The sequence below is a fragment of the Somniosus microcephalus genome, chromosome 18 (assembly GCF_052327205.1).
Source record: "Somniosus microcephalus isolate GS21.2 chromosome 18, FLI_Smic_1.0, whole genome shotgun sequence".
Classification (NCBI taxonomy): Eukaryota; Metazoa; Chordata; class Chondrichthyes; order Squaliformes; family Somniosidae; genus Somniosus; species Somniosus microcephalus.
The window spans coordinates 9236532-9262589 of record NC_141004.1 but is presented as its reverse complement, the minus strand read 5'-3'; the positions used below and the strand labels follow the sequence as shown (position 1 = coordinate 9262589).

The 26058-nt window shown below is 45.3% G+C and overlaps 2 protein-coding genes across 4 annotated transcripts in view; one reads left to right on the top strand and one right to left on the bottom strand.

Annotated features, from left to right (window-relative positions):
- The window catches only part of LOC147105012 (RNA helicase MOV-10-like), a 95266-nt gene extending 90004 nt beyond the window's left edge, over positions 1-5262 (top strand). For all 3 annotated transcript variants that reach the window (XM_086011012.1, XM_086011011.1, XM_086011013.1), the window contains one exon: positions 3651-5262. In XM_086011012.1, coding sequence (XP_085867138.1) covers positions 3651-3715 — 65 coding nt within the window. In that variant the 3' untranslated portion in view covers positions 3716-5262. The remainder of the gene's footprint in view (positions 1-3650) is intronic.
- Positions 5263-10330: 5068 nt separating this feature from the next.
- The window catches only part of rhocb (ras homolog family member Cb), a 41625-nt gene continuing 25897 nt past the window's right edge, over positions 10331-26058 (bottom strand). The window contains exon 5 of the mRNA XM_086011010.1: positions 10331-11670. Coding sequence (XP_085867136.1) covers positions 11500-11670 — 171 coding nt within the window. The 3' untranslated portion in view covers positions 10331-11499. The remainder of the gene's footprint in view (positions 11671-26058) is intronic.

The window sequence follows — 26058 nt, the reverse complement described above, 5'->3', positions numbered from 1 at the left end:
GGGTCTGATTAGGAGCTCCACAGTCGCATGATGGGGATGCTTTAGAAACATAGAAACATAGAAGATAGGAGCAGGAGTAGGCCATTCGGCCCTTCGAGCCTGCTCTGCCATTCAATGTGATCATGGTTGATCATCCAAATTCAGTACCCTGTCCCTGCCTTTTCCCCATATCCCTTGATCCCTTTAGCCTCAAGAAATATATCCAACTCTTTCTTGAATATATTTAATGAACTAGCCTCCACCGCCCTCTGTGGCAGAGAATTCCACAGGTTCACCACTCTCTGGGTGAAGAAATTCCTCCTCATTTCAGTCCTAAATGGCTTACTCCTTAGACTATGACCCCTGGTTCTGGACTCCCCGGCCATCAGAAACATCCTTCCTGCATCTAGCCTGTCCAGACCTGACAGAATTTTATAGGTTTAGATGAGATCCCCTCTCAATCTTCTAAACTCCAGTGAGTATAAGCCCAATCGACACAATCTCTCCTCATACGTCATTCCTGCCATCCCAGGTATCAGCCTGGTGAATCTTCGCTGCACTCCCTCCATGGCAAGAACGTCCTTCCTCAGGTAAGGTGACCAAAACTGCACACAGTACTCAAGGTGTGGTCTCACCAAGGCCCTGTACAACTGTAGCAAGACATCCTTGTCCCTGTACTCGAACCCTCTTGCTACGAAGGCCAACATACCATTTGCCTTCTTAACCGCCTGCTGCACCTGCATGCTTACCTTCAGCGACTGGTGCACAAGGACACCCAGGTCTCTTTGCACTTCCCCTTCTCCCAATCTATTGCCATTCAAATAATAATCTGCCTTCCTGTTTTTGCCACCAAAGTGGATAACCTCACATTTATCCACATTATAGTGCATTTGTCATGTTTCTGCCCAATCACCCAACCTGTCCAAATCGTACTGGAGTTTCCCGACATCCTCCTCGCAGCTTACCCTCCCGCCCAGCTTTGTGTCATCTGCAAATTTGGAGATATTACATCCAATTCCCTCGTCCAGATCATTAATATATATTGTGAACAGCTGGGGTCCTAGGACTGATCCTTGCGGTACCCCACTAGTCACTGCCTGCCACTTGGAAAACGACCCGTTTATTCCAACTCTTTGCTTTCTGTCCGCCAACCAGTTCTCTATCCAAGTCAATACCTTGTCCCCAATCCCATGTGCCTTAATTTTGCACGCTAATCTCTTGTGTGGGACCTTATCGAAAGCCTTCTGAAAGTCCAAATACACCACATCCACTGGTTCTCCCTTATCTATTTTACCAGTTACATCCTCAAAAAATTCCAGTAATTAGTCAAGCATGATTTACCTTTTGTAAATCCATGTTGACTTTGTCCGATCCTGTCACTGCTTTCCAAGTGCTCTGCTATTACATCTTTTATAATAGACTAGCATTTTCCCCACTACCGATGTCAGGCTTACCGGTCTATAATTCCCCGCTTTTTCTCTACCACCTTTTTTGAATAGTGGGGTAACATTAGCTACCCTCCAATCCATGGGTACCATTCCAGAGTCTATCGAGTTCTGGAAGATGACCAGTAATGCATCTACTATCTCTAGGGCCACTTCCTTAAGTACCCTGGGATGTAGACCATCAGGCCCTGGGGATTTATCGGCCTTCAGTCCCATCAATTTTCCTAACACCATTTTCCTACAAATACTAATTTCTTTCAGTTCCTCCCTTTCATCAGACCCTATGTTCCCCGGCATCTCTGGGAGGTTATTTGTGTCCTCCTTTGTGAAGACAGAACCGAAGTATGTATTTAGTTGGTCTGCCATTTCCTTGTTTCCCATTATAAATTCCCCTGATTCTGACTGTAAGGGACCTATGCTTGACCCTTCCAGCTTTAATCTTCCATCTATGGAGAAGGTGGCAGCATCTACCAGGACCGGTTCTGCGGTGGGTGATGGTTGTCCACTGTTTGCGAGGAAGGTTTAATCCTTCAGGTTGGACTGTGGGGTCCTCCTTTAAGCAATCCATTCCGTATGTCTCAGCTCTTCCAAGCGTTTCACCATCGGTCATCAAGGCTGAGGGGAGATCGCTGAAGGGCTTCAGTGACGGTCCAAAATGGCCGCCTAGATTTGAGACGGGTTGGTGGTAGATTGTTCAACTCGGGCTGGATCGGCATGTCTTTGCTGGTGTAGCGGTTGTATTCTCTGGAGACTGTGTATTTAAAAGGAAGTGTGTGTGTGTTACCCCCCCCCACCTCCTTTATATTTGCAATAGATTAAATGGAAGATCCCCATTGAATGATGAATTGAATCACGTGCAGTGTGGTCCCTGAGACCAGCTTGGTTATACAAGGGGTTTGAATTGGTTTGTTTTGGGCCTTGAGCTTATTCATTCCTGAAGGCCCTGGGCTGGATTCCTAGTGATCTCGGGGCAGGTGCTACAATCTAGCCTCACTGCTCCTGGTTTAGGGGGGGGGGGGGGGACAAATCGGCTGTGGGTTCTTGGTCCCCGACTCCTGTTGGGTTTGTGTGCGCCCTGGGGGAAGGTTGGGGTAGAGCTTGGCTGCCATGTCCCCTTCACCCTGCCCCTCCCTCAAAGATACCCCTCAGCCACTCACTGCCGGGCTCCTGTATGACCACTTAGGTTGAGATACCAGTTCTTTTGGTGAGAGTCAACAATGCCTTCTAGACTGGGACGGGAAGCGATTCACCAAAAACATGAATTGTTTTATTTTGATTGGCAGAAGGTTGTGTCTGTGTGACTATTGTCCGGGCTCTTTCAGCCAATTGGTTCTTGAGGATATCATTGAAAAGTTATTGAAGAGCTATTTAACTTGGATGAGTAGAGCACGAGCCAAGAGTGAGATTGGGGGGCGGTGGGTGGTTTAAAAATATTTCCCATTGGGATTGAATGTGGAGCAAACTCCCTTCGTGAATGAAGGGCCTGTAAAACAGGAGTTGTCGATACTTGTAGAGAGGTGTGATTGAGGGTCCGAGAGGGAGTAACAGCATTGCTTAATTTTTTGGGGGTGGGCAGAGGGGAAATAATTGGGGGATCAATAGATGGTGTTGGGCAGGGAACAGTGAGACACTGGCTCTGGATGGGGCAAGTGGCATTTTTCTCGCTCTGGATTTTCCTGTTTCATATAGAATCATAGAAATGTATAGCAGAGGGAGGCCATTCGGCCCATCGTGTCGGTACCGGCCGACAAAGAGCTATCCAACCTAATCCCACTTTCCAGCTCTTGGTCCGTAGCCCTGTAGGTTACGGCACTTCAAGTGCATATCCAAGTACTGTTTAAATGTGATGAGGGTTTCTGCCTCTACCACCCTTTCAGGTAGTGAGTTCCAGACCCCCACCACCCTCTGGGTGAAAAAGGTTCTCCTCAACTCCCCTCTAATCCTTCTACCAATTACTTTAAATCTATGCCCCCTGGTTATTGACCTCTCTGCTAAGGGAAATAGGTCCTTCCTATCCACTCTATCTAGGCCCCTCATCATTTTATACACCTCAATTAAATCTCCCCTCAGCCTCTGTTCCAAAGAAAACAAACCCCAGCCTATCCAATCATTCAAACTTCATTCTTTCTATCCACTGATCAAAGTGTGAAGAATTGTAGAAAGCAGTAACTTGGAAATCGGTGGGTCATTGTGGGATGAACTGATTCATTTCTTTTGATTTGCTAGGGGACCCTGACACACTCAGCGTTATTCAGCAACAGCTGGAGCCAGAGTGGAGAAGTGAAGTTTGATTGAACCTGAAACTTGAACACGAAGATGAAAATAATGTCTGGAAACTTCGAAGTTTAACATTTATGGGGGGGAAGAAAGAAACGGCTGCTTTAGGGAAGTGTTTATATAAATATATATTTAAAAAAAAAAGAAAAAAATTAAATCCTCTTAAATGAATCACGTGCTTTCTATAAATTGTTTAATGTCAGAATTGTGTATTTTTAACTGTTTTCTACAGACGAGACCTTTGTTTTATGGTACTGCTGCAGTTCTGAACTCTGGTTTCTTCTAGGTAATTGATGTCTTTGAAGCAGGGTTCAGGTGTGAAATGTGTGTCTTCAAACCACTTGTGTTTCAGGATTAATTCTTCTGTAAATCCACCCCCGATGGCTCGGGCAGTTTGACCATGCTTAGCTGAACCACACGGGGCCAGGAAGATCCCACGAGTCATCCGTCTGTGCCAAAGTGGCTTATTCTTGTCAGGCAGGACAGCAGGGTTTACCAGAACTGAGCTCGGTGATCGGGTTTAGGGGAGGGAGGGGGGTAAATGTGTGTATATCGGCCAGTGTTCCTGATCATTGTCCCAACCCACCCACCCCTCCCCGTGGCAAGTGTGCACTTCTGGCGAGGGCAGGATCGGCTTTGGCTGTGAGGCCCCCATGGTCAAATAGCCGGCCTGGACTTGAGGAAGACTGCTCTGCAGGTGGGCTACTGGAAGAGCTGTGCCGCCTGTAGGGCTGTACTCCAGTCATTATCAAAAGGGGATGGAAATTTTTATTTTGAAACCAGGCTGCTTGATGTTTTTGTGGATTAATGGATGCAGTGAATCTTAAACCGTGATGTTTAGCCACACCTACCCACTTGTTGCTCTGCTGAAGCTGTGCGAGTGGCTGATCTTGTGCTCCTTTAATGAGGCAGCTCCTTTTTACTGGATTCGCAGCTGTTGATCTTGAGGGTTAGCGACGATGTACAAGTTCCTTTATTGATTGAGTGTGTGTGTGTGTGTGTGTGGTCAGAAGCTCCTTATATTCTGACACACAAGCGTGCAGATTACAGAGAGATTCCTGTAACCCACCTCCCATGTCTGTGTGCCCCCACTTCAGACTCGAGTAACTTTGACTTCTGCTGATTGTGTAAAACGGGGGATAGTGGATTGGCCGGCCATTTATATATCTCTGGAAAGGAAAACCCAGGAGAGACACGTATAAAGGGTTGGCTGAAAAGATACTGTCCAAAGTCAAAATGACCGTGTGTGTGTGTCTGGTCCCTTGTACAGCCAACTTCACAAACAGGGAAATAAGTTAATACATAGAGGATAAAATAACCGAGAGGGGCTCAATTCCAGATGTGAATACACACTCCTTGTTTGGTCTCGAATACTCAGCCCCACCTTTCCTCATGGTGGCTTTGAAAGTTTAAATGTGAACTGTGTCATAGATCTGGTAGCAATGCCCTTCAGTTGTGTGTTTTCTAGATGAATAGATTTGTTTATCTTGTCTGCAGCATACCATTTGGAAGAAAAGATGCAATATTTGGAAATCTCAAATAAATAATAATTATATATAAAGAGCGAGCACTTGTGTTTATCGAGCACTGATTTGAGTCTTAGCAAATGTTTTATGCACAGCAAGAGATTCCCCAATGACTGGTTAATCTGTTTCTGGTGGTGTTGATTGAGGGGGGAATGGTGGTTGGGACACCAGACAAACTTCCTGCTCCTCTTCCAATCCATCGCGCAGGCTCGAATGGTCAGCTTGGATTGTACTCCCACTAGGGGCTGAGCCCCATACGCTGCTGCTGCCTGGGTGGGAGTGGTACCGACTGATGTGAACTAAATTAATTTCCCACGCTAACCATTCCAGCAGTTGGGATCATGTCGTGCTCGTCAAACTAGGCAGCAGTGATCACAAAAATCACAAGTGCTGGCATTTTAGAAGCCCTGCGTTTAATGTTCTTGTAATTCCCTTCCTAAACACACCTCTCCTTACATCCTATCTCTTTGACCAAGCTTTTGGTCCTAATAGCTGTCGAATTTTGTCTGATAACGCCTCTGTGCAGCGCCATGGGAGGTTTTACTATGTTAAAGGCAGAGTACAGATGCAAGTTGTTCAAAAAGCCAGCCTTGCTGAACTGTGTGTCTGTGATGATCGCGGGCTAAACCCAATGGTTGGATTGTTGCGGAGCTGTGGGTCCGAGGATCCTGGTCTGTGCTGCTTCAAATGGAATGGGAGGGGGGGGGGGGGGGGGGGGGAAAGGATAAGTGTGGCTCTGTTTTAATAAAAGTGACTACTCCATCTGAAACTTTAACCACTTTTCCCCCCCTCCCCCTTCTCAGCACATTTTTATTTCTTTTAATCTCTTTGTGCCTGCTGCCTGTCCAGTGACTCTTGCTGGGACATGCATAAGGGAGAGTGTCAGGTAAGTATGTACATCCTAGAACATAAGAAATAGGAGCAGGAGTTGGCCATTTGGCCCTTTGAGTCTGCTCCGCCATTCAATAAGATAACGGCCAATCTTCCACCTCATCTCCACTTTCCTGCACTAGCCCCATATCCTTTAATATTCAAAAATCTATCGATCTCTCTCTCGAAATTATTCAACAGCTGAGCATCCACAGCCCTCTGGGGTAGAGAATTCCAAAGATTCACCACCCTCTGAAGAAATTTCTCATCATGGCTGACCCCTTATTCTGAGACTGTGACCCAGTTCTAGACTCCCCAGCCAGGGGAAACATCCTCCCTGCATCTACCGTCAAGCCCTGTAAGAATTTTATGTTTCAATGAGATCACCTTGCATTCTTCTAAACTCGAGAATATAGGCCTACTCAATCTCTTCTCGGGACAATTCCACCAGACGAGGAGACAACTTAGGGTAGATGTAGAATTGTTCCCACTTGCAGGTGAGATTAGAACTCTGCGCCATCAATATAAATCACTAATAAAAGGAATTCAGGAGAAACTTCTTGACTTGACAGTGGTGAGAATGTGGAACTCGCTACCCCATGGAGTAGTCGAGGCAAATAGTATAGATACAGGATATGTTGAGGGGGGGGAGAAAGAGAGGGGGTGGAGAGAGAGAGGGGGTGGGAGGAGGCTGATGTGGAGGATAAACACCAGCCTGGATCTGTGCTGTAAAGTCCCTGCTGCTGTTTACGAGTTTAGACAGTGGAGAACAGCTACTGGCATACTGCACTGGAGGCTAACTTGTACCCATCAAACCAGACTCCAGCAAGAGGCAGTGTCAACAAGGGAGAAGAGAAAATTCACCCTATTTTTTGTGGAGGCATTTTTTTTGGTGCATTGAAACTTCCCCCTTCCCTGCAGTTTTAATATTTGAATTTTAAATGAATATTTTCTGTAACTTGCAACTGCTTTATAGGCAGAGCGGCTTCTCTGTCCCCGCAACCATTGTTTGTGCCTTTTTGTTTTGATCTTTAAATACAGTGCAGGAGGATATCACTGACGGACTCTTGGACACAGTGTGGGGGAGGAAAGAGAACAGGTGGGAACAGCCAGCCATTGTTACACACCAGTGCAAATGGCAGGAGATGAGGTCACGTGCCCCTGGTTTTGCAGCTCTTCCCCACGGAACCACCACAGGTACAGAGACCGTTTCCTGCTCTCATGCTGCCCTGCAGTCTGTGCAACTCTGTGCATCCATCTGGCCCTAGATCTGAAAATAAGAGGCACCAGGGGGTAGGGAGGAGAAAAAGGCAAAACACTGAGATTATGCCTTTAGTTTTAAACTACTCAGTCTCCCATGGCCGTCTCAGGCACGCAGTGTGACAAACAGTGTCAGAACTGGACAGCAAGGGCTTATGTAATATGGGATTGTTTGTATCTTAAGGCAATGCAGAAGGACCACACTGGGGTTTGTCCTGTATATTCCCATATGAGTACACAATGATTGGGGGAGGAAAGGAATCTATATAGTATGCACAAGTCAGTCTGTGTCAATAGCCAACCGATAGCAGTTGGTGATAGCAGGACATTTTGCTACACCACCCCTTCCCCCTCCCAAAAAAAAGGGTTTGGGATCTGCCAGACTACATACTGGTGAGAAAGGCAGTACTAGTGGGCGAGAGGCATGTAGCAACACACACGGGGCTGAAATAATAAGTAGTTTTATACTAGGAGCTTTGTGCTCAGTGCAGCTCTGCTCCCCCTCAATCCTGCATCTGGCAGAGAGACTTTGAACCACAGGCTCCAGGCGTACCCGAGATGCAAGCCCTCACAATTTATTTTTCCATCTTTCAACAGCTGAATTCATTCAAAAACAAACCGGATGGGTGGGGAGAAACGAGGTGGATAGGCTAGGAACAACTTATTCACAGAGGTTATTAATTTTGAGATCATCTCATTCGCAGGGTTGTGTGACACGTTACTTTTCTGCATCTTGGTAGAGGATTACGCCATCAACTTTAAGGCCTTGACATCCTTTTTATAAACTTCCTAGAGAGGGTTCAGAGGAGATTTACTAGAATGGTACCAGGGACTTCAATTGTGGAGAGACTGAAAAGGTGTTCTCCTTAGAGCAGAGGTTAGAGATGTTCAAAATCAAGGGTTGATAGAGTATAGGGAGAAACGGTTTCCAGTGGCTGGAGCCAGAGGACACATTTAATTGACGAGAGCTGGGTGAGATGAGATTTTACACCACCAAGTTATGATCCTGAATGCACTGCCTGGAAGGGTAGTGGAAGCAGATTCAATAGTAAAAGAGAGAATTGGATAAATACTTAAAATTGTCAGGCAGTGGGGGGGAAAGAGGTGAGTGGGACTAATTGGTAGCTCTTTCAGAGAGCAGCCACAGTGGGCCAATAGCCTCCTTCCTTCTGTGCTACAGTATATGATTTAAGTGCAGCTGTTTCCAGGGAGTGGCTGAGAAACCAAAAACAAGTGAACATGAGAATCCAATTCACTCTCTTCCTGCTGCTGAAAAATCATCCTGTTCAGCTGACAATATTTAAATGTGCTTTTTAATTATAAACAGGAGCCAAACCCTTTAGTTTAACAAAATTAAAAACACCTGCCCCCACACATCAAAAACAAGCTACCTCATTCAGTTCTGTAATGGATGCTATATGCAAAACAGCTGCCTTGTTTGCCCGTGTACCGGCAGTCAGTGCACATCGACAGATGTAGCCATGGCCTCCCGCACCCCCCAATCCCGGCATCTTACATCTGCCTCGCTCCTCTCTGATCAGCCTCTTGAGCAGGGCCCTTCTTCCCCTTTGCCAAGTTGAGGATTCTGTCCCACTGATCCTCAGTGAAAACTAGAGCAAGCTTCATTGGTTATGAAAGAAAAAAATGTGCCTCGAGTTAAACCAGCCTGTTTCTGTGCTGTTATGCTCCACAAGCCTCTGCCCACCTTCATTAACCTATCACCAGCTCCTATTCCTTTCTCCATGTGCTTATCGAGCTTCCCCTTAAATGCATTGATACTATTCACCTCAACCACTCCCTGTAGGAGCGAGTTCCACATTCTCACCACTCAGGGAATTCAGGAGAAACTTTACCCAGGGGGATTTATTAGTGACTATTTATGGCCCCTAGCAAGTGGAAACATCTACCGTCAAACCATTTTCATAACTTTAAAAGACTTTTTGGGTCACCTCAGTGAAAAGGGCTCCAGTGTGTTGTCTTTTCTGACTGCTGTACCCGCTCAGTTCTGGTATCATCCTTGTAAATCTTTTGCACTATCGGGGAAGATTTATAACCAGGCTTCCCTTCTGAAGCAGGGAACTTGCCCACCTGCCATAGAGCAGCTGTGAGAAAGCGGCTTTTCCTCAGCTCAGACGTCCCGTGGGTGGCTTCATTTCCCCCCCCAAAAAAGTTATGGCCAAAGGGAGGATTCCGTAACTGACGGAGGTGACTGGGCCATGGATCAAAGTTGGTGGCCTGGCACACTACAACACCCCATTCTATGGCTGGGAGTTGTATCAGCATTTTGTGGTCACCTTCACTCAGGCAGAATGGGAAAACCACACCCAAGCTTGTTCCTTTTCAACCTCATTAATAATGGAATATTCTGACCAAGAATTCTATGCAAGAACATGAAATAGGAGTAGGCCATTCAGCCCCTTACACCTCCTCTGCCATTCAATAAGATTTGCTGATCTATACAACTCCACTTTCCAGCCCTATCCCTTGGTTCCCTTCGTGTCCAACAATCTATTGATCTCAGCCTTGAATATACTCAACGACTGAGCATCTACAGCCCTCTGGGGTAGAGAATGCCGCAGAATCACAACCCTCCGAGTGAAGAAATTTCTCATCTCCGTCCTAAATGGCTGACCCCTTATCCCGAGACCATGTGCCCTAGTTCTAAACTCTCCAGCCAGGGGAAACAGTCTCCCAGCATGTACCCCATCAAGCCCTCAAGAGGGACAGATACCCAGGTTTGACTTGGTTTGTGGTGCGGTTTGTGTGTATGAGTCAGGTACGGTAGCAGGCATGGGCCAAAGTGGCTCAGTGCCTCGAACTCCCAAGAACACAATCATGTTGCGCCTCAGTGGCTAGGTTTACAATTTAAGCCCCTGTTCCAATCCATTAAGCATCTTTCGCAAGTGCAGAACATTTCCGCGCATCCCAAAGAACAAGCTCTCCGTAGAACATTAAAAGCTCCGATTACTGGCACATGGTTTAAAGTGTTCCATTAAATTTATTTCTAGTACTTTTTTTTTTACATTTGTTAAGTGCTAACTGTCTGAAATTGTTATAACCCAGGATGGAAAGCAAAATGATTTTACATTTAAGCCACAGCATTGGTTATTGCATACAAGAGATTAACAGACAAAGATACATACATGCTAGCTGTGCAGGCTGTAGACAACCCAACATTGAGTGAATTTAACATCGAGGAATGTTCTTCGGAAACGGCTTCAGCCACTTGTCGACTAGGAATGCAGTTAACAAGAGGCAACCAAGGGCAGCAATCGCAAGTGTGCATCGTTCACAAGAAGCCGAGCTCCACAGAGCAATTGCAATAAACGGCGGCTGAGCCACACTTCAGCACAGCGATCACAAAATTCAGGAGAGGATCACATTAGTGTAAACCCTTAAACAGATGGGATAGGGGTTTACAAAAATCACAAAAAAGTGGTGACAGTTAGCATTTTATATAAATCGGAGCTTCAATACAAATTTGAATCTCAATACAATACATCTACAAAAAGGAAAAAATCAAACAAGTTGCTTAACGGAATGCAATTATACAAAAGCTAGTAAGTTACACTACCGTTCACTGGAGTCTGTAGCACTACTCCCAGTTTGGCCTGCAATGCTTAGAAAATGGAGGGGGGAAAAAACACAGACCGACGTGTAGAATGTAGAGAAATAGTTCATTCAGCAAATAAAGTGATCAGGTTACAGAAGACGTTGCTTATACAAACTAATTCATGCTCTGTATCAAATGTTCACGTTAATGGAACTATGCAGATAAATTGTGTTTGACACTATAATTATGTTATGAGTTTTTTTTTATAACAATGTAGATACCCAAATGGTACTAAATCCCACCCCACCCCACCCCCTGAACTTACAGTACATAAACCCACTCTGTCATGAGGTGCTGGCGTTCATGGTCTCAAATCAACACTAAACTCCTCCCATCGCACTACTCCGATACTAAGCATTACGTAGCAAGTCAAAAAAAGGCTCAGACTAAAAGTATTTGAAAAATAGCCATTTGGAAACCGGGAAGGGGGGGGGGGGGGGGGAAAAGAGGAAAGTCTCCATATACGGTGTAAAAAGTTTGATAATGTTATTCCGCCTGATACAGTACATGCGACAGTATGCACCAGAGCCTACAACAGCACACACTTGCGTCTCTTCTTGTGTTTGACTTGTAATGCAGCCCGCGTGGCCATCTCAAAGACTTCCCGAACACCTTCCTTTGTTTTGGCAGAGCACTCCATGTACCCAAAAGCACTGATCTTGTTGGTCATGTCCCGTCCTTCCTCGGGCTTCACCGGTTCCTGAGAGCACAAAATACCATTAGCACGCACAAACCCCCCCCCCCCGCCCACCATTGTGGAAAGGAAACCGTGCAGCAGAGGAGCGCACCATTCAGCTCCAAGTCCGCGCCGGCTCTCTCGAAGAGCAATCCAGTTAGTCCCACTCCCCTGCTCTTTCCCCATAGCCCTACAATTTGTTTTACCAAGTATTTCTCCAATTACCTTTTGACAGCTACTATTGAATCTGTATCCACCATCTTGTGAGGCAGCGCATTCCAAATCCTAACCACTCATTGCGTCAAAAATGTTTCTCATGTCAACCCTTCAGCCATTGGAAAAAAAGTTTATTTACTCTAAGCAGGTCATGATTTTAAACACCTCCATCAAATCTCCTCTTAGCCTTCTCTGCTCCAAGGAGAACAACCCCAGCTTCTCTGGTCTATCCACATAACTGTATTCCCTCATCCCTGGAACCATTCTAGTAAATCTCCTCTGCACCCTCTCCAAAGCCTTCACGTCCTTCCTAAAGTGTGGTGCTCAGAATGGGACACAATACTCCAGCTGGGGCTGAACCAGTGTTTTATACAAGTTCAGCATAACTTGCCCGCATTGTACTCTTTGTAAAGCCCAGGATCCCATATACTTTATTAACCTGTCCTGCCACCTTCAAAGATTTGTGCAAACACCCCCAGGTCTCGGTTCTTGTACCCCTTTAAAATTGTACCATTTAGCGTGTATTGTCTCTCCCCATTCTTCCTACCAAAATGCAGCACCTCACACTTGTGCATGTTGAATTTCATCTGCTATGCACCCGCCCTTTCCTCCAGCCCATGTCCTCTTGAAATCAACAGCACGGCCCTCATCCATCACCTCTTAACCCATCAAAAAAATCAAGTTAGTCAAACACGATTTGCCCTTAAATCCATGCTGGGTCTCCTTTATTAGACCATACTTGTCCAAGTGTCTTAATTTTCTCCCTTAGCACGCACAAACACCGATCAACCTTCAGCCACACTGGGTTTGACCCAGAGCCCACCCTTGCCATTCTAGCGCTACATTAGAAATGGGATGGCTGGTGTAGGGAATGGAAACATTACACAGATGCAGTGGGGGCAGAGGTTAGGGCTGAAGCAGATTGATGGGGTAGAGTAGAGGACGCTTTACTCCAAGGTAGCCCTGGGAAGCTCCCGTTACCGACCCTGGGTGCCTGAAATACAAAGTGTTCCATCTCCAAATGAGCTGTTTCTGTGCTATAGATTCTATGGAATTCAGTCATCATATCTGGCCATTGATGGTCCATTCCTCACTTCATCCCTTGGCATTCTCTGCCCTCCGCTCTCAATTACTGAAACTCTTCCCTCAACCATCGACTCCAAAGCAGGGATATCCAATCTTTGAAATGGGAGCCAGATACATGTCAAAACCAGTGAGGGAGCTGATTAATGATTCATCCCCCACACTGCCAACCCCGATTCTCTCCCCCTTCCTCCTCCCCCAAAAGCTGGTTCTTTTGATCTTAACATTTTTCTGTTTCCCCCATCCGCTCCATCTTTCTCTTCGGCTTCTCTTTCTCCCAACCTTTTCAGCTCACAATGGCAAAGACTTCATTATCCATGAATATAATTCCTGCTCGACAAAGATATTTGCTTCAAAACATGGAGAGCAGGAGAACATGCTTCAGCTCATTAAACTTCCTAGCACCTTGAAGTCAAGATTCATCATGCCAGCTATTCACAATCTATATCAATGATTTGGATGAGGGACTAAGTGTAACATTTCCAAATTTGCCGATGATACAAAGCTAGGTGGTAGTGTCAGTTGTGAAGAGGATGTGAAGAGGCTTCAAGGGGATCGCGACAGGCTCAGTGAGTGGGCGAGAACATGGCAGATGGAATATAATGTGGATAAATGTGAAGTTATCCAGTTTGGTAGAAAAAACAAAGGCAGAGTATTTCCTAAATGGTGAAAGATTGGGGAATGCAGATGTTCAAAGGGACCTGGGTGTCCTTGTACATGAGTCACTGAAAGTGAATGTGCCGGTGCAGCAAGCCATTAGGAAGGCAAATGGTATGCTGGCTTTCATTACAAGAGGATTATAGTACAGGAGTAAAGAAGTCTTACTCCAATTATATAGGGCCTTGGTGAGACCACACCTGGAGTACTGTACAATTTTGGTCTCCTTACCCAAGGAAGAATATACTTGCCATAGAGGGAGTGCAACAAAGGGATGGGATGGCAGGACTGTCGTATCAGAAGTGATTGAGTAAACTAGGCCTGTATTCTCTTGAATTCAGATGAGAGGGGATCTCATTGAAGCATACAAAATTATTACAGGGCTTGATGGGATGGATGCTGGGAGAATGCTTCCCTTGGCTGGCGAGTCTAGAACCAGGGGCCACAGCCTCAGGATGAAGGGTAGGCCATTCAGGACTGAGATGAGAAGAAATTTCTTCAGAGGGTGGTGAATCTATGGAATTCTCTACCCCAGAGGGCTGTGGAGGCTCAGTCATTGGGTATATTCAAAACAGAAGTCGATAGATTTCTGACTAGTAAGGGCATCAAGGGATATGGCCGCGGAATGGAATTGAGGCAGAAGATCAGCCATGATCTCATTGCATGGGAGAGCAGGCTCGAAGGGCCTACTCCTGCTCCTATTTCTTCTGTTCTTAAGGAACTGCAAGTACAAAGACAGACGTGTCCCAGACACTAAAGGAAATTTGAGGCCATTCTAAGCAAATGGTTGCATTAGCAACATCCCACAAACTGAAATTTGGCAGTGGAAGCAGGAATGTTGCCAGGGCACCAAATAAGAAAAAAAAAAAAGCTGCTCTTCGAATAGTGCCATGGGATCTTTAACCTCCACCTGTGCCCCAGAACAGGCAGATCAGAGAAGATAACTTGCATTTATATAGCGCCTTTAACATAGTAAAATGTTCCAAGACGCTTCACAGGTGTGTTAACAAAATTTGGCACCAAGCCACATAAAGGAGTATTAGGACAAGAGGTAGGTTTTAAGGAGCCTCTTAAAGGAGGAAGGCAGAGGGGTTTAGGGAGGGAATTCTAGAGCTTCGTGCCAAGGAAGCTGGACACAGCTGCCAATGATGGAGTGAAGGAAATCTGGGATGCACAAGACAGAATTGGAGGAGCGCAGAGGGTTGTAGGTTACAGAGATGGGGAGAGGTGAGGCCACGGAGGGATTTGAACAAGAATATTTTTTATTATTTTTTATTTATTTTTTTAATTTTTTTTTTAAAAAGAGGCATTGCTGGACTGGGAGACAATGTAGGTCAGAGAGCACTGGGGTGATGTGACTTGTGCGAGGCTGGTTTGCAGAGCATAATAGTTGAGTTAGCAAAGGCATGGATGAGAGTATTTCAGCAGCATCCAACAAACAGCCCCTCTGATACTCCAATGTAGTGCAGAGGTGCTGCCCTTCAAGGGGCTAAACAGAGGTACTCGTCCAGCTGGTGCAATGGACATTAGCGATCCCATGGCACTATTTGAAGAGCAGGTAATTCCTTTGGTGTCCTGGACAATATCCCTCCCTCAACAGAAAGATTAAGTTGTCACAATTCCAACTATTTTGCAAGGCTCTATTCATGCTGCCTGTATAAAAGATGTCATCTTCCTTCGGCAAGCCTACATTTCCTCTGGGCCAAAATAACCTAGACAGAAATACATAGGGAAGTGAGCCACTGGGTGAACAATGAACAATTATACTAATGGCATGCGTGCTGGAAATTTTAAGCACGGCAAACTGTTGGAAAATGTGATAGATTGTGTACGTGTCATGATTTGAAATCAAATCATACATGATAGATCAGATCAGGTGGAAAGCAAGTGTCAACTTTCACTGGTTTCAGTCAAGTTCAAGAGAGCAAAAATTGCTTCATATTTCCCAGGCCTTGTCCCTCCCAGAGTCCTTCAACTAAAGGTTATATACCGCACATGCCGCTCCAGGCACCATGGAGTTCCAGCTCATCACCACAATATGGAGCTAAATGGTTAAATCACAATGGACTAATGCAACAGCAAGGGCTGCTGATATTTATTCTTTATTTGCCACAGATACAGAAAAACTGAAGCTAGATTTTAAATACCAGGACTAGAAACCCAAGACTCGAGCAATTCTGGCACCTTCGAGAGGAAGCAGAACTACCACATTAGGCGAGAGTTTCCGGCACCTTATCGGATTATAAAAAGAAGTGGAAACACCTCCTCAAACACTCAGAAGAAACAAGCCAATTTTAGTTTGTGGTTGTGTTGGGGGGGGGGGGGGTGGGTGTGTGTGGAGGTGAACGTCTAGGAGTAAATCAGTATAAACAAGAGGGGGTGGAGTAAACATCCTGTTGTAATATCAAAGTTCACTTAAATAGCTTGACCTAGCTCTCAGCTGGTGGTCTCAGACTGGCAGCTTTCAGTTTTAATCTCAGGCACGCACAAAACTTCCACTTGAAAAATGTGAAATACATACAATCTAAGGATAAGGACAGAGATGAGGAGGAATTTCTTCACCCGAGAGTGGTGAACCTGTGGAATTATCTACCACACAGGGCAGTTGAGGCCAATACATTAAAATATATTCAAGAAGGAGTTAGACATATTTCTTAAGGCTAAAGGGATCAAGGGATATGGGGAGAAGGCAGGGACAGGGTACTGAATTTGGATGATCAGCCATGATCTCATTGAATGGCGGAGCAGGCTCGAGGGGCTGAATGAAACAGGAGTAGGCCACTCATTTGAAACATGATAAATTCTAGATGCATCACACTTGGTCATTCAGCTCAAATGCCCTTTTCACACAAAATACTTGCCACACAGTAATTCAGTGCGCGCAAAGCGTTTGGCCAATGGGAGGCGGGCTATAGAAATGCCAGTCTCGGCTATTCCATTCCAAACCTAAAATTAAGCAATGGAATCAAGTTTAGGTTTGAGGTTATTGATCTGGATTGAGGAGAACTGGAAAATGGCAACAGTCAAAAGTCAATGCAAGAATAGAAAAAAAAGTATTCGAGTCAGAAGAGGGTGCTGAACTGGAAAAAGTCCGAAGTTCAGCAAGTGATCGGGCTCAAATTTACTGGGCAGAAAAGTGATCAGCTCAGAGGAAAATCGTCAAGCTACAGTGAAGCGAAGATTCAGCAGGCCGATACCTGGGATGGCAGGAATGACGTACGAGGAGAGATTGGGTCGATTGGGTTTGTACTCGCTGGAGTTTAGATGAATGAGGGGATCTCATTGAAACTTATAAAATTCTAACAGGACTAGACAGACTAGATGCAGGAAGGATGTTCCTGATGGCAGGGGAGTCCAGAACCAGGGGTCACAGTCTAAGGATAAGGGGTAAGCCATTTAGGACTGAGATGAGGAGGAATTTCTTCACCCAGAGAGTGGTGAACCTGTGGAATTCTCTACCACAGAAGGCAGTAGAGGCCAATTCATTAAATATATTCAAGAAGGAGTTAGATATATTTCTTAAGGCTAAAGGGATCAAGGGATATGGGGAGAAAGCAGGGACAGGGTACTGAATTTGGATGATCAGCCATGATCTCACTGAATGGCGGAGCAGGCTCGAGGGGCCGAATTGCCTACTCCTATCTTCAATGTTTCTATATGTTACAGCACAGAGGGAGGCCATTCGGCCCATCAAACTGTAGTTGGAAGGTAAAAAGGAAGATTGGGAGAAGGCTAGAAATAAGAAAATAGCAAGGGCTTTTCCAAGCATATAATACAATAGTTAGAAAGTAGGATCACTCAAGGATTAAAAGGAAGTGGTTAATTGTGGAGGATCATGGTATGGTTAAATATTTGTATTTTATTTTAAACAAATGATGGCGGAAGTGAAAATGCAGATGAATGAGGAGGAGGGTGGAATAATAGTTGAGAGAGAGATCACTGGATAATTAATTTGTTCTAGATTTTTTTTTAGAAAAGCAGAACTCAATGTGGATGTCAGTTACTGGGCTCTGATAACATCCACCCTAAGCTGCTGAAAGGCAGAGATACTGGCCACAAATTTGGCAATCCGCTTTCAATATGCAAATTGTGCTGTGGGAATGGAGTAGCCAACGTTAACTCCTTTGTTCAGTAGGTTAGAGGATCAACCGGTTAACTATAGACCAATTAGCCTTGGCAGTGGCCAAACTCGAGGCATAATGAGAAAATTAGTGAGTATTTAGAAATGGGCGTTTTGTTTAAACCAAGGATAACCGAAAACTGAATTTTACAAATTGAAAGATCTTTGAAGAAAGGACGGCTTGGACAGATAGAAAGAATGCAGATGTATACATAGATTTTCAGACAATGTTCAATAAGGTATCAGAGTGATAGGAACAATTTAGGCATCAGTACAAGAGGAGATGTAAGCAGCATGGATGGAAAGCAAATTAATGGACAAGAAAGTTAGGGTCAATGGGTGCTGGTCAGATTGAAGGGTTGCAAGTGGCTTACACCAAGGGGCAGTGCTTGGCCCACCTATGTTCTACGCTTTAGATATTTGGGCACTGAACACAAACTCAACTTGCCAACAACGCAAAAGTAGGTGGCAACAGCAGGGAGTACAAAAATAAAAGGCTTCAGGAAGGCAGACAGGTTGGGCAGATGAGCACAATTTGGGGTGGATACATTTTGGGAGGAAAAAACAAAAAAGGACAGATGCTGATAAACAGACCAAAGGGCTCAAATCTGTAATTCCCTCAAAATGCAGATAGATAAAGCGATTACAAAAAGGGCAAGCCTTTTATAAAAGAGGCACAGATTATAAAGAGGCAGAGAGAGTACAAAAGTAAAGTAATAAATTTGCACAAACATTGGCTCAGTCAGTTAGAGTACAGTGTGCAGTTTTGGGCACCCCACAATAAGAGGACACGCAAATCATCGCGAGCACACTGTCGATTCACTCAGATGCCAGGGATGGGGAACTATAGTTAAAGAGATGCGAGATACTGGAACTATTGCCACTGGAGCTGGGAAACCCAGAGTGGAAGTTGAAGAGTTTTGACAGTGACTAAAGAAAGATTTCATTTGGTTTGGGGAGTCAGGAATGAGGAGCCATTTTAAGAGTCAGAGAGAAGTTACTTTTTGCAGTGGGTTATTTGTTGGAACATTGAGATTTGCCAGAGATCTTTGCATCCTAGGGGGGGGCGGCGGCGGGGGGGATGATGGTTAGATATTTCAAGCAGAGGAAGATACATGGCTATGTGGAAGGTACAACGGGACTACTTTCAGCATTGCGCCAAAGAATTTCCGTGATGTAAACTTCTATGGTTCTACAAAGAGAAGCCGTCTCATTCAACATAGAACCGAGGAGGCAAATTAATCGATGAACCCTTCAGCAAAATTCCAACCATCATTTTTGAAGAAAATTCAGACTAGATGCTGGCGAGGTGATATTTAGGTGGCAGCCCATTAGCTGGAGACCTACATCCTGTACTGGCAAGTAACTGATGAAATATGTAGAGTTGGGGATTTAAGTGACACAGCAATTGTCCTGGACTGGCGACCAAGGCCAACACTCAGCGTGAACAATCAGTTTCTCCAAATTTATCTTTTAAGTGGTGTACAGTGAGGGCCAACTTCTCATTAGCATTTAGCATTAAAAGCCACAAATGTTAGTTGTCCAGTCTAAAACACAGATCTTGTGGTAAGTTGTGAGTTAGAGGGGAGGGAAATTTGAAAATTTCACCCCACCCACCTCAAGATATCACAAAAAGGAGACTTAATTTTCAGCTGTTAGAAATTAAATTTGTTCCTGAAATGGGATTCAAATTACCACCATCTGCGATTCCAGATAGAGTCGTTCCTGAACGAGGAGCACGGGGTCCAAATTACCACCATCTGCGATTCCAGATAGAGTCATTCCTGAACGAGGAGCACGGGATCCAAGCCACTTACACAGTTCGCGGTTGTTCAGTGACAGGCTTGGTTTTCAATCAAAGCTAATTGAACACATTTATAGAATTTCTTTTTGGAAAAGGAGTGCAGTAGTCATATCGAACAAGGCTGATCCTCGTTCAGGAACAGTGCACACCAAGAGCAAGCAATCTGACTGGAGGCACTGCTCACATGAACAAAGCAGCCGGAAGAAGCCATGAAACAAACGTTAATCCTTCCACTCAATCTGACGATGAGTTTCTACATTGGGGCGTCAGTCATTATTTTTATTTTTTAATTGAAGTTCAACTACGCAGCATAGATTTACTAGAATGAAAGCTGGACTCCAAGGGTTAAATTACATGGAGAGATTACACAAACTAGGGTTGTATTCGCAAGAATTAGGATTATGGGGCGATTTAATCAAAGTTTAAGTTATAAAGGGGAACCGATAGCGTAGAGAGAAACTATGTCCACTGGTTGGAGAATCTAGGACTGGGGCATAGTAATGGCCTACTGTTCCCATGTATAATGATGATTCTAAATGTATTGGAGTACAAGGCCACATCACTTACTATTCGGTAACCTAGTGGTGCTTAAGCCAGCTACATTACTTTGTTCTTAATTGGGAGCAGAAACACCAAGCCAGGACCTCCGGATCAAACCAAAAACACAAACCAATGACAGCAATTACCCCCCTCTTCCTCAGAAGTTCTATCTCAGTGAACCAGGAGCTTGCCTTTTACACTCCAAGACGTCCCACTACACAATGTAGCAGTGAAGAAACAATCTGGGGGGTGGGGAGGGGGGAAGGAAGAGCCTCAGTCACAAAGGCACCGCCAATCATCACATGTTACCACACAAGGTCACCAGAATTGCCACATGGGCTATAGAACGAAGGATGCCAATCCCTACAGAAATGTACAACAGCACAGATCACCAGTTTCAGGTGAAAAGTGGAGACATTGACAAAAAAAACCAACCACAACTGTGTAATTAAAAGTCAAGTCATTCATTGTGTTGAATATAAATTGTCTGATCAGATTGCCACATAACCCAAAACTAGCGCTCTACTCGGAGCTCCGACACAGCGAGAGCGCCCCAGGTGGGCAGAGGAAACGTTTCAAGGACACCCTCAAAGCCTCCTTGAAAAAGTGCAACATCCCCACCGACACCTGGGAATCCCTGGCCCAAGACCGCACAAAGTGGAGGAGAAGCATCCGGGAAGGCGCCGAACACCTCGAGTCTCTTCGCCAGGAACAAGCGGAAGCCAAGCGCAGGGAGCGCACGTCAACCCAAGCACCCCACCCACCCGCCCCTTCAACCACCGCCTGCCCCACCTGTGACAGAGACTGTAGGTCCCGCATTGGACTCATCAGTCACCGGAGAACTCATTTTTAATGTGGAAGCAAGTCATCCTCGGTTCCCAGGGACTGCCTAAGAAGAGTGACTACACTCCAAAAGTACTTCATTGGCTGTAAAGTGCTTTGGGACGTCCCGAGGTCGTGAAAGGCGCTGGAGAAATGCAAGTCTTTTTTAGTTTTGGACTCGACCACAAGTGAAAGCATTTTCTCTACATCTACCCCATCAAACCCTTTCATAATCTTAAAGGCCTTTATCAGGTCACCCCTCAGCCTTCCCTTTTCTAGAGAGAACAGCCCCAGCCGGTTCAGCCTTTCCCGATATAACCTCTCAGTTTCTGGTGCAATCTCTATTTATTTTTCAGCCATGATTTTATGTCGCTTCCTCGGTTGCCCTTCCCCCCCCCCCCAAACTTCGCTCCAACCACCCCTTCCCCCTCCCGCTGATCCCCATCACCCGGCCCTCCCCTCCGATCACCACGTTGGAGAACGGAGCTTTTACTTCTGGCCTGTTTTGCTCAGTGCTGCAAAAAATGGCAAATCAATATCTGCAAACTGTCCATTTTCTCGGATTCCTTTTAATTAAATTGCAGGAATGACAGTTTTGCAAAGTGCGGTTTCTCCACGAATAATGGGCCAATTATTAAAGTGGCAGGAAACGGCCAGCGATTTGAGGCCAGAGAGATTCTTGGAGCACCACTTGGAGCCAGTCTGCACCTTCTCCCTGGCAACCGCCCCCCCCCCCCCATTAAAACACAATCATGTCAGAATTTATAGTCTAACAAATCTGTCGTCTCTGCCTTCCTTCCCCCCCCCCCCCCATTCTGACAGTATATTTAAATGCAAGAATATTTTGATCCGATGGTTGAATTCAGTTTATGGTGAGTTTTACCAGGAGCCCCATCCTTGGCCAAGGTCCCTGGGTATGGGCCTCGTGGACTTAGGCTTTAAAAACACATCAGCACCGGCTTTGAATTGCACAGTTTTGGAGAATGAGGTTTCATTAGCAGCTGATTAGCCGTGAAGGAAAATCCATTCATCCATTTTCTGTTTAAAGGGGAATGTCTTCCTCAGGTGTGCCCTAATTTACAAGCAGAAAAGTGGCAACATAACTCAGCTCTACAATCAGCAATTTTAATGCTAGCCCCTTTAGACCAGGAATTGGATGCCCACCTCACTGAATACCCAGGAACTAGATATCCCCACCTGCACCATCCCATCAGCAATAGAACATCAAGCCTCACTACATTAGAACTGAATGTGCTACCCCACTATAAGATGCACTGCAGCAACTCGCCAAGGCTTCTTCGGCAGCACCTCCCAAACCAACAACCTTTACCACCTAGAAGGACAAGGGCAGCAGGCGCATGGCACACCACCCCCCCCCCGCCAAGTCACACACCATCCTGACTTGGAAATATATCGGCCGATCCTTCATTGTCGCTGGGTCAAAATCCCGGAACTCCCTCCCTAACAGCACTGTGGGAGCACCTTCACCACATGGACTGCAGTGGTTCAAGGCGGCTCACCACCACCTTCTCAGGGGCAATAAATGCTGGCCTTGCCAGCAACGCCCACATCCCACGAATGAATATAAAAAAACCAAGCCAAGCGCAAGCAACGCAAGTCAACCCAAGCACCCCACCCACCCCTTCAACCACCATCTGCCCCACCTGAGAGACTGTAGGTCCCGCATTGGACTCCGTCACCCGAGAACTCATTTTTAATCTGGAAGCAAGTCATCCTCGGTTCCGAGGGACTGCCCAAGAAGACATTCACATGGTGTTGAACATAAATTTAACAAAAAGTACAGTGACCAGAGCTACTTCTCAAATTGGACCCCCAAAACAATAATTCAGCACCAACTTCAGAGCCAGCCAGCTGTTGTGTTGACATATGCTGAACTCTCACCTTTGCTCCTCTTTGGGCCAATCTTAACCCTCCTTAAAAAGAGTGGGAAACGACTGCTCGAGCGCACAGGCAAGCAGTCCCCCAGAGCGAGCGACAATGCCAGCCATTGCAATCCCGGTGCCAAGACAGAGTCGGAGCAAAGAGAGGGGGAGAAAGAGGGATCGGTTCACTAAACAGTGTGCCTGCGCGATGATGCAGAGACCCATTCTAACAAGGCTGCCCTGTATTCAGAATGGCAACGACATCATCCACAAGTCTGATCAGATTACCACATAACCCAACAAAGAGAAGGGGCTGGGGGAGGATTTAGTGGCATCCTGTCATTTAGCTCCAGTGCTAATTAGCCATGTGTGGGCTGAGAGTTTATAATGTGCACTGAGAATTTCCAAAAGGAATGAGCTCTTCTGAAGGCTCAATCCCCAAGGGTCCTACATTCTATCTGGTCTTTCAGTTGACTTCAGTCAGGGCAACAGTGGGGGCATTAAAACTAGCCTCTGGCAGGGGAGGGCAGCTCAAAAGAGGACAACAGGAAGGAAAGGGGAGGAGAAAGTGAAAGGAAGGCAATCTCATCCGTCTGCTAGTGTGCATCGCTAGTTATGTGATCCAGCTCAGGCTGATACTCCCACAGCAAGATACCACGTCACCACTAAACTCACACAAAGAGTGGTCACTTGGGGGTGAAGTAATAAGGGTTGGCGGTACCAGTTTAACTGCACTCTAGCAAGAGTCCTGGCCGCCACGAACAGGGGTTTTGCTCTGGGGAGGGGGTGGAGAAATAAAGATGGAGTAAAAGTTGACATAGGAGGAGGCCATTCAGCCATGCAATTAGACAGTGTATGATCGGTATCTTAACTCTTTAACCACCTTGATTTCGTAACTCTTAATACCCTTGCCTAATAAAAATCCATCAATCTCAGTTTTGAAATTTTCTATTAACTCCAGCCTCAACAGCATTTTTTTGGGAGGGGGGGAGGGAGAAAAAAAAAGTTCCAGATTTCCACCACCCTTTGTGTGAAGTGCTTCCTGACATCACCCCTGAACGGCCTGGCTCTAATTTTAAAGATGGTGTCACTTATTCTGGATCCCCCCAAACAACTAGAAAAAACTTTATCTACCTATCAACATTTTAAATACCTCAATTAGATCACACTTCATTTTCTATCCTTAAGGACACGCAAGCCTAGTCTGTGCAACATATCCTGAAAATTTAACCCTTTTAGGCATGGACAGGTTAAAAATGGGGGAGGTGGGACCAGTTCAAACCAGACGGTTTGCACCTGGGCAGGGCTGGGACCGATGTCCTAGGGGGGAGTGTTTGCTAGCGCTCTGGGGGAGGGTTTAAACTAAAATAGCAGGGGGTTAGGAACCTGAGCAGGGGGACAGAGGAAAGGTAAACAAGGATAAAAGCAAAAGATAGGAAGGAGAAAAACAAAGTGGCAGTCAGAGAAATCAACGGTTTAAATCAAACATGGCTACAGTAAATAATAATTCTAATAGGTCTAAGAGCGTTAAAAAAACAAACCTGAAGGCTTTGTGTCTTAATGCAAGGAGCATTTGTAATAAGGTGGATGAATTAGCTGTGCAAATAGAGGTAAACGAATATGATTTGATTGGATTACGGAAACATGGCTCCAGGGTGGCAAAGGCTGGGAACTCAACATCCAGTGGTATTCAATATTCAGGAAAGATAGGCAAAAAGGAAAGGGAGGTTGGGTAGCATTGCTGGTTAAAGAAGGGATTAACAATTGTAAGGAAGGATATTAGCTCTGATGTGGAATCTGTATGGGTAGAACTGAGAAATACCAAGGGGCAGAAAACATTAGTGGAGTGGTATATAGACCTCCAAACAGTAATGCGGAGGTTGGGGATGGCATTAAAAGGGAAATTAGAGAAGCGTGCAATAAGGGCACAGCAGTCATCATGGGTGACTAATCTACATATAGATTGGGCTAACCGAATTGGTAACAATACTTTGGAGGAATTCCTGGAGTGTTTACGGGATGGTTCCTGGACCAATATGTCAAGGAACTAACCAGAGATCAGGCCATCTTAGACTGGGTATCATGTAACGAGAAAGGATTAATTAGCAATCTTGTTGTGCAAGGCCCCTTGGGTCAGAGCGATCATAATATGATCGAATTCTTCTTAAGATGGAGAATGAAGTAGTTGACTCAGACTAGGGTCCTGAATTTAAATAAAAGGAAACTACGATGGTCTGAGGCGCGAGTTGGGTAGGATTGATTGGGGAATGTCACTCGAAGGGTTAACGGATAGGCAATGGCAAACATTCAAAGACCGCATGGATGAACTACAGAATTTGTTCATCCCAGTTTGGCATAAAAATAAAACAAAAAAGGTGACTCAACCGTGGCTAACGAGGGAAATTAGGGACAGCATAAGATCCAAGGAGAGGACATATAAATTGGCCAGAAAACACAGTAATCCAGAGGATTAGGAGCAGTTTAGGATTCGACAAAGGAGGACAAAGATTAATTAAGAAAGGGAAAATAGAATGAGTGTAAGCTTGCAGGTAACATAAAAACTGACTGTAAAAGCTTTTATAGATATGTGAAGAGAAAAAGATTGGTGAAGTCAAGCGTAGGTCCCTTGCAGTCAGAATCAGGGGAATTTATAATGGGGAACAAAAATGGCAGACCAACTAAATACATATTTTGGTTCTGTCTTCACAAAGGAGGACACAAATAACCTCCCAGAGATGTCAGGGAGCATAGGGTCTGATGAAAGGGAGGAACTGAAAGAAATCAGTATTTGTAGGGAAATTGATGGGATTGAAGGCCGATAAATCCCCAGGGCCTGATAATCTACATCCTAGGGTACTTAAGGAAGTGGCCCTAGAAATAGTAGATGCATTGCTGATCATCTTCCAACATTCGATGGAATCTGGAACAGTACCCATGGATTGGAGGGTAGCTAATGTTACCCCACTATTCAAAAAAGGTGGTAGAGAAAAAGCGGGGAATTACAGACCGGTAAGCCTGAAATCAGTAGTGGGGAAAATGCTAGAGTCCATTATAAAAGATGTAATAGCAGAGCACTTGGAAAACAGTGACAGAATCGGACAAAGTTAACATGCATTTACAAAAGGTAAATCGTGCTTGACTAATCTACTGGAATCTTGAAGATGTAACTAGTAAAATAGATAAAGGGAGAACCAGTGGATGTGCTGTATTTGGACTTTCAGAAGGCTTTCGATAAGGTCCCACATGAGAGATTAGTGTGTAAAGTTAAGGCACATGGGATTGGGGGC